Source organism: Astyanax mexicanus, chromosome 20, assembly GCF_023375975.1.
Source record: "Astyanax mexicanus isolate ESR-SI-001 chromosome 20, AstMex3_surface, whole genome shotgun sequence".
In the NCBI taxonomy this organism is placed as follows: domain Eukaryota; kingdom Metazoa; phylum Chordata; class Actinopteri; order Characiformes; family Acestrorhamphidae; genus Astyanax; species Astyanax mexicanus.
The window spans coordinates 878,226-885,919 of record NC_064427.1 but is presented as its reverse complement, the minus strand read 5'-3'; the positions used below and the strand labels follow the sequence as shown (position 1 = coordinate 885,919).

The 7,694-nt window shown below is 36.2% G+C and overlaps 1 protein-coding gene across 1 annotated transcript; it reads left to right on the top strand.

Annotated features, from left to right (window-relative positions):
- On the top strand, positions 1–7,636 carry ddx55 (DEAD (Asp-Glu-Ala-Asp) box polypeptide 55). Its single transcript, XM_022680764.2, has 14 exons — positions 1–186; positions 1,015–1,065; positions 1,156–1,242; positions 1,352–1,443; positions 1,974–2,036; positions 2,146–2,295; positions 2,746–2,935; positions 3,034–3,116; positions 3,536–3,667; positions 4,443–4,535; positions 4,847–4,961; positions 5,310–5,478; positions 6,078–6,367; positions 6,753–7,636. The coding sequence occupies exons 1-14, from the start codon at positions 79–81 to the stop codon at positions 6,933–6,935; spliced, it is 1,806 nt and encodes a 601-aa protein (XP_022536485.2). The 5' UTR covers positions 1–78; the 3' UTR covers positions 6,936–7,636.
- Positions 7,637–7,694: the final 58 nt, after the last annotated feature.

Here is a 7,694-nt window from a genome sequence, read left to right as displayed (position 1 = left end):
GACCCCGGACCGCGCTGCACACAGAGCGTGTTTACAGCATGTGAGTTTATAGTTTAGTATTAAAAAGAAGATCAAAGGATGGAGCGCGTGACGGAGGGAAGATGGGACAGTTTATCTGTGAATCTTCAGGACGGGATAAAGCGGACCCTCCAGAAACTGGGCTTTACCTTCATGACCCCAGTTCAGGTACTGGTTTAGTAAAACTGTACTGGGAGCACTGGGATCTCCTCCACTCAGCTACTGGATCCACCAGTAGGATTGAACTGGGACCAGTTAGAGCAGGCAGGATTTACTAGTTAAAATAACAAAAAAATGTTAAACGAACCAGAATATGTTTCATATTTTACTTGTTTAGATGATCAGTTTTGCACACCTTTGCTGGATTTTCTCAGTCAGTTTTATGAGGTAGAGTCACCTGGAATTCAGGCTTTCAGTTAACAGCTGTGCTGAACTCATCAAGAGTTAATTACTTGAATTTCTTGTCTCTTAATGTAAAGTTTGAGAGCATCAGTTAAAGTAAAGTAGTGAAGAGGTAGAGTTACAGGTATACAGTGAATAGTGAATATTTGAGTAATGTTCGAATCCAGATTATGAGAAGAAACAACTACTCAACTAAATAAAGAAAAAAAAATACTTTTAAGAAAAAATAAAGGTCAGTCAATACAAAAAGTAGAATTTCAAGATCTTTGAAAGTATTCTCAAGTGCAGTCACAAACAAGACCAGCAAAAATGTTATGATGATGATGAAACTGGCTCTCATCAGGACCACCCCAGGAAATTAACAGCTATGTAGATGTTTCCATGATGTCTGACAAAAAATCCAACCCTGACCTAGAGAATACCTGTCACAAAAACTGCTATTGTTGTACAATATATTGTCCAAGAAATAATTGTAATAAACTATGAATATGTAGGAAAATATGGAGGTTTTTATTTGGTTTATTTGGAGTTTTTTACATGATTATGTTGGTATGTTGGGAGGGTCTTTGTATAATACTGTGTTTCTCGTTCCAGTCCGCCTGCATCCCTCTGTTTATGAGTAATAAAGACATTGCTGCTGAAGCGGTAAGAACAATAAAAAAGCTTTCTTTTTGCCTTAAATCAGTTACTAATAAGATCAATAATACAATCATCGAAATCTATATTTGTATTCAGGTGACGGGAAGCGGGAAAACTCTGGCGTTTGTGATTCCTGTTCTGGAAATTCTTCTAAAGCGTGAAGAGAAGCTGAAGAAAATGCAGGTAAATGTTCAGATAGACCATCACAGACTGTGTATAACAGTGTATAAACTCACACGCATGCACACTACCGGTCAGAGCGGCTTTTTAAATTATCTATTTATTTTTGCAGGTCGGTGCTTTGATCATCACTCCGACGCGAGAGCTGGCTGTGCAGATCAGTGAAGTTATGGGACAATTTCTAGAAGAATTTCCTCAGTTCAGGTTTGTATTGCCCACTACACATCATTTATGTGATTTATGATGATGGTCAGACATAAATTCTAATTTAAGGGGGCCGACAATTAGAATTTCTTATTTTATCACCCTATATCATTTTAGATTTTAATTTTAGAGATCTTTAGAGTGTGCATATCTGTTGACAGAGGTGCATTTCTTAAACTCTGATTAAACATCAGAAATACAATTTACAGTTTCTTTTTTTTTTTTGGTCCCAAAAATAGTAATAATAAATAGTAAAAAACAATAGTAATTTACCAAAAACAAAACTGTAGTTACACATTATACGGTTTTATATTTTTTAAACAAACCAACTTTTATAATTCTCTTAAACACTCACATTGATATAAGCAAATTAATTAATTATAGAATAATACATCTTACAGCACTTTTTATTTTATTGTTGGGAGACGTCAGGTTTAGTCTATAATTATAAAAGAACTGTGCCAATATTTTTGCTTTAATTGGTGATATAGGTAATAAGAAACTAATGTGTTTTTTTTTTATTATTGCAGACAGATTCTTTTGATTGGTGGAAGCAACCCTATTAATGACGTCAATAACTTTAAGACTCATGGGTGGGTAATTATGATCTTTTTTTATCATTTTAATTATAATTTTAATGTGACAAAATAAAATCGAGTGTAAATGAAGTTAAATAATGCAAATGGTTAATGCTAATCTCAGGGCGAACATCGTGATCGGGACCCCCGGCCGTCTGGAGGACATGTTCAGGAGGAAAGCTGATGGGCTGGATCTGGCCAGCTGTATGAAGGCTCTGGATGTTCTGGTTCTGGACGAGGCGGACCGGTTGCTGGATATGGGATTTGAAGCAAGGTGTCCTTTAGTTTCATATAAAACATTTAATACAATTATGTAACATTGAGAATAATAAGAATGATCTGAGATGATCATTTATGAATGATGAAAACAGTAAATGCATTACATAGCCTAAATTAGTGTTTGTTCTTGCTTTTCAAAAAATATAACTTAAAATATATATAAATTTTAACCATCTATTTTTCTTTTACCAAAGAAGCACAATACATTTACTACCTCAAACAAATGCTAATCCTGCGATAGCTTAGCTCACGTTACTGTACCAGTCCTATACAGTTTATATTATTCAGCTGTAATGTCTCAGAAAGTGCTTTTTTTTCTTTCATTTTTATCAGAATAATGTGGTTGCTAATTATTCTGTGCATTCTGAATTCAGAGTGTAATTCGCTTTTAACGATTCATATTATTATTTATTAATTTCTCTCTCTGTGTTGTCTGTGTTTCCAGTCTGAACACTATACTGGGGTTTTTGCCGAAGCAGAGGCGCACTGGTCTTTTCTCCGCCACTCAGACGCAGGAACTGGAGAAACTGGTGCGGGCGGGACTCCGGAACCCAGTCCGGATCACAGTGAAGGAGAAAGGAGTCGCCGCGAGCAGCGCACAGAAAACCCCCGCCAGGCTGGAGAACTATTATACAGTCAGTATATATACACACGATTCATCCTTCATCCATTTCATATCCATTATTATCATTATAAAATCATATAAAACATACTGTTTATTTCCTGTTTATAGATCTGCAGAACTGAAGAGAAGTTTAACACGCTGGTGGCCTTCCTCAGACAACACACACACGAGAAGCAGCTCGTCTTCTTCAGGTATTTACTAAACTTCCATATGCAGAAATCCATATGCAAATTAATAGAAATTCATATTATGGTAATAACTACTCAACTAAGTAAAAAAAATAATACTTTATTAAGAAATGAAGGTCAGACAATCCGAAAAGAAGAATTTTAAGAACTTTGAAAGTATCCTCAAGTGCTGCCGGAAAAAATACCATCAGAAATGTTATGATGATAAAACTGGCTCTCATCAGGCCCGCCACATTAAGGGAAGAGCGAGAGTTTCCTCTGTTGTACAGGATAAGTTCATCAGAATGATCAATACATTTGCTTTATATTGTGATGATGCTTAAAATGATATATTGTTCAGCCCTGCTTCACAAATTCAGTGTAAATTGTAGGTGTAAATGTAATATTTTTATATTCTCTCTGTTTTTGCCTGGTTTCTGCAGTACATGTGCATGTGTGGAGTATTTCGGTAAAGCTCTGGAGTTCCTGGTTAAAAATGTCACCATTCTTTGCATCCACGGCAAAATGAAGGACAAGCGGAACAAAATATTCTCAGAGTTTCGGCAGCTGAAAAGGTAAATCCATTTAGTTTGAAGATTTAGTGTTTTCTGATTTTGGTTTCCTTAAAGCTCTCCTTCCGCTACAATCCTCTTGTTCTTGTTGTTTGTGAAATACAGTGGGTCTCTCTGAGTTGTTTATGATGCTGCACATGATGAAACTCTTTCTCAACCTCTTCCTCATTGTCTGCAGTAACTAGTAAAAGAAAATATTCAGAAAAACGAGTCGATCAGTAAAAGCACTGTGTCTACATCAACCCGTGAATTAGTATTTATGTCCCCGCCCACTTGGCCTGTGTTGTTTGTGCGAATAACACATCAGTGTTGTATGATTTACCCAGTAGCTAAGCTAAGGAACAAGTAGTAAAATTAAGATAGGTAGGTGTATGTTTAGAACAGTTCTGTTTGCACTAGTTTATAATAAAAATACTGGACCTGGACTCTACCCATCTCTGTGTGTAAGTAACTATAGGTTTAAATAGGATCTCCGGTGGATTTGGTGTTTTACTCTGAGAGACTCTAAGACTAGGTCAGTGGCTGAACTGCATTTAGCAGGGCATTATTACACATGTTGTAAAGTAACATATGACATTGCAAAGACTGTTATTAGTGTAAAAATGTCTTTATTTAAAACATTTCTAACTATTGTCCATCTCGCTGCCTCGCAGAGCTAAAATACGTTCTCATATGATGTGTCCACAGACATTGGGATATACTGTTTAGTGCTTGTGTTTAGTAGAGTTCTAGTTTAATAGATTTGATTTGTTGATAGATGTTTTGTTGTGATCTGCAGTGGGATACTGGTGTGCACAGATGTAATGGCGAGAGGCATCGATATCCCGGACGTTAACTGGGTTCTCCAGTACGACCCTCCAAGCAGCGCAAGGTAGGGTAGTTTAATAAGCCTTGAACTGTTCTTAAGATAAAATTTCTTTTTTGCACACGCATGCATTTTTTTTTAGCAAGACCATGCACAACCACAAGCTGCATTAATTGATAATAAATAAATGAATTTGACTGAATTGGTATTATACATTAAAACATTAAACATCTTGGGTTCATACTGCCTGCTAATAAATAAAAGCAAATTTGGATTTGTAAGAACACTCTTAAGTAGATATTGGTGGATAAAGATTAATTGATTGATTGATTTATTGAAATGTGTTCAGCAGTTGAATAGAAGTTTGTTTCCTGTAGTTCTTTCGTGCATCGCTGTGGAAGAACAGCTCGTATTGGGAACCGAGGCAGCGCTCTCGTCTTCCTGCTCCCGATGGAGGAATCGTACGTCAATTTTCTCTCCATAAATCAGAAGGTAAATTCTTATTTAATTTTTTTAAGTCTAACATAATTTGTCACACAGTTTATCACACATGCAGAACCCAATACCCTAATGCTGCAAGGTGAACGTGACTAAAACACACTTATTTTTTTCCAGCTTTTTAAAGAATAAGAGCATCCACATATTAGTTTTAATGTAACATAACATAGCAGACATAACTACAAAGTGCAGTATGATTTATAATAGAGTGCATTAAGATATCAGGGGTTGGTTGAATATATAAAAATAAGTTTTTAGCCATATAATCAGCAGAATATCCGGTATATCCCTGTAAACGTTAATAATATTATAATAATACTAATAGATACTGTTGTCCTGCAGTGTCCGCTGCAGCTGTACCCCGCGGTGAGGGACGTGGAGAACGTTCTGCCGGATCTGAAGGTTCTGGCGCTGGGAGACCGGGCCGTGTTTGAGAGAGGGATGCGGGCCTTCGTCTCGTTCATTCAGGCCTACGCTAAACACGAGTGCAGCCTCATATTCCGGGTCAAAGGTCAGTAAATTACATCTGCATTACATCTGCATTAGGTTAACGTAACTCTTACAGACATACAGCTCTGGACAAAAATAAGAGAGCACTTAAAAATGATGAGTTTCTTTGATTTTACCAAATTAAAAATCTCTGGAATATAATCAAGAGGAAGATGGATGATCACAAACCATCAAACCACCAAACTGAACTGCTTGAATTTTTGCACCAGGAGTAAAGCAGCATAAAGTTATCCAAAAGCAGTGTGTAAGACTGGTGGAGGAGAACATGATGCCAAGATGCATAAAAAAACTGATTAAAAACCAGGGTTATTCCACCAAATATTGATTTCTGAACTCTTAAAACTTTATGAAAATGAACTTTTTGGTTATTTCAGACATTTCTCATTTTCTGCAAATAAATGCTGTAAATGACATTTTTGATATATTTTTATTTGGAATTTGGGAGAAATGTTGTCTGTAGTTTATAGAATAAATCAACAATGTTCATTTTACTCAAACATAAAGCTATAAATAGCAACATCTTGCGACCTAAGAACAAATGAGATTAATCAAAGTTAATCACAGAATATTTTTGTATTTAATTTTATTTATTTTGGTCAGATCTGGATTTTGCCTCGTTAGCTCGGGGCTTTGCTCTCCTCCGGATGCCGAAGATGCCCGAGCTGAGAGGGAAGTCGTTTCCGGGTTTTGAAGAAGTTCCCGACACCGACTCGATTCGGTACAAAGACAAGAACAGAGAGAAACAGAGGCAGAAGATGCTCCAGCAACAGAAGGAGAAAGATAAAGAAGCCCCGCCCAGGAAGAACTTCGTCAGGAACCAAGCCTGGTCCAAACAGAAATCCAAAAAGGACAAGAAGAAAAAGATATCCGCCAAAAGGAAGCTGGATGAGGTCAGTTTGGTTTAATTAATCAGTAGCTTACTGTAGTTTACTGATTATTTATGTATGTTAGCTGCTCTTCCTGTAGTTATACTTTTACTACATAAGGAGGACAGCTTTAGGGCTTAGTGTGCTCCCCCTACTGTTAGGAAGTGTAATACACACCTTGAGCCACCAATAAAGGGCATGCTTTACACATGCATTTCTGGACAAGCTGAGAGATACAGAAACATCAATGAAAGTGAGAGAAGCTAGTGGACTAAGGCGGTAGAGTAATATTACAGGATTTTACACTTAATATGACTCCGTTCTTGAACATCAACATCATTCTTAAGCGTTTAAGATAAAAATGCTGCATTATTGCCTTTATAACCCTTAATTTCTGTTTTGGTCACAGGGATCAGATGTGGATGATGAGGACATGCAGGAACTTCTGAATGACACTCGGCTACTGAAGAGACTCAAAAAGAAGAAAATCACTGAGGAAGACTTTGATAAGCAGATTAGTGCTGGAGGAAGTTCCAAGCATAAACGAGCAGGACCCTCTGAAGAGCCGAGTTCAGAAGGAGAGGATGAATAAACTGTTTTTAATAAAATTTCTTCTCATCCAGAAGTCTCTACTCTGCACAAAGACGTTAACAGACATTTGTTAATAAGCTCAATATGTAACAGGACAACAAATAATATTAAGAAAATGCTGTTTTCTTATTGTTGTTGTCTTCATTTTGTATACCAGTTGTATACAATTATTACCGTAGAGTTTTATCTGTGTTAAGAGACAGACACCATATATTTTCTAAACAGAAAAAGGCAGACCCCTACCTGTGGCCCACCTGGTAAAAGGTATTTTAAAATATACAATTCTGTCCTTTAATAAAAAAAAAAAAATGTATTACCTACGTACATGTATACATTGTTCAAAACTGCATATGAAAGACTTTGGAAGAACCTGGCTTGAAAATGCATACATTTGTTTTTATGTTGACAATAAGACTGGATAATATGATTGCCATGTGACCATATTGCAATATACAGCTTACCATCGTTTGGTGATTTAATGCCAAAAACTGTTCAATCACCACAATATTTGGTAGTGGTTTTAATGTTATGGCTGATGGGGGATATCATCTTGTGTCTCCAGTTTTTGTAAAGCGTCAACTTTACGAAGAAGAAAATAAAATAGTTTTCTACCTTTCAGTGTAACTCAATGTTATTATTTTTATTCCAAGTTTAAAAACAATTGGTGCATTTATCATGAATAAAAGACATTTTTACAATTTATGTGAATGTATTATTTTTAATAAAAATGTTTACCAGTTAAGACAAAATCCTATATTAT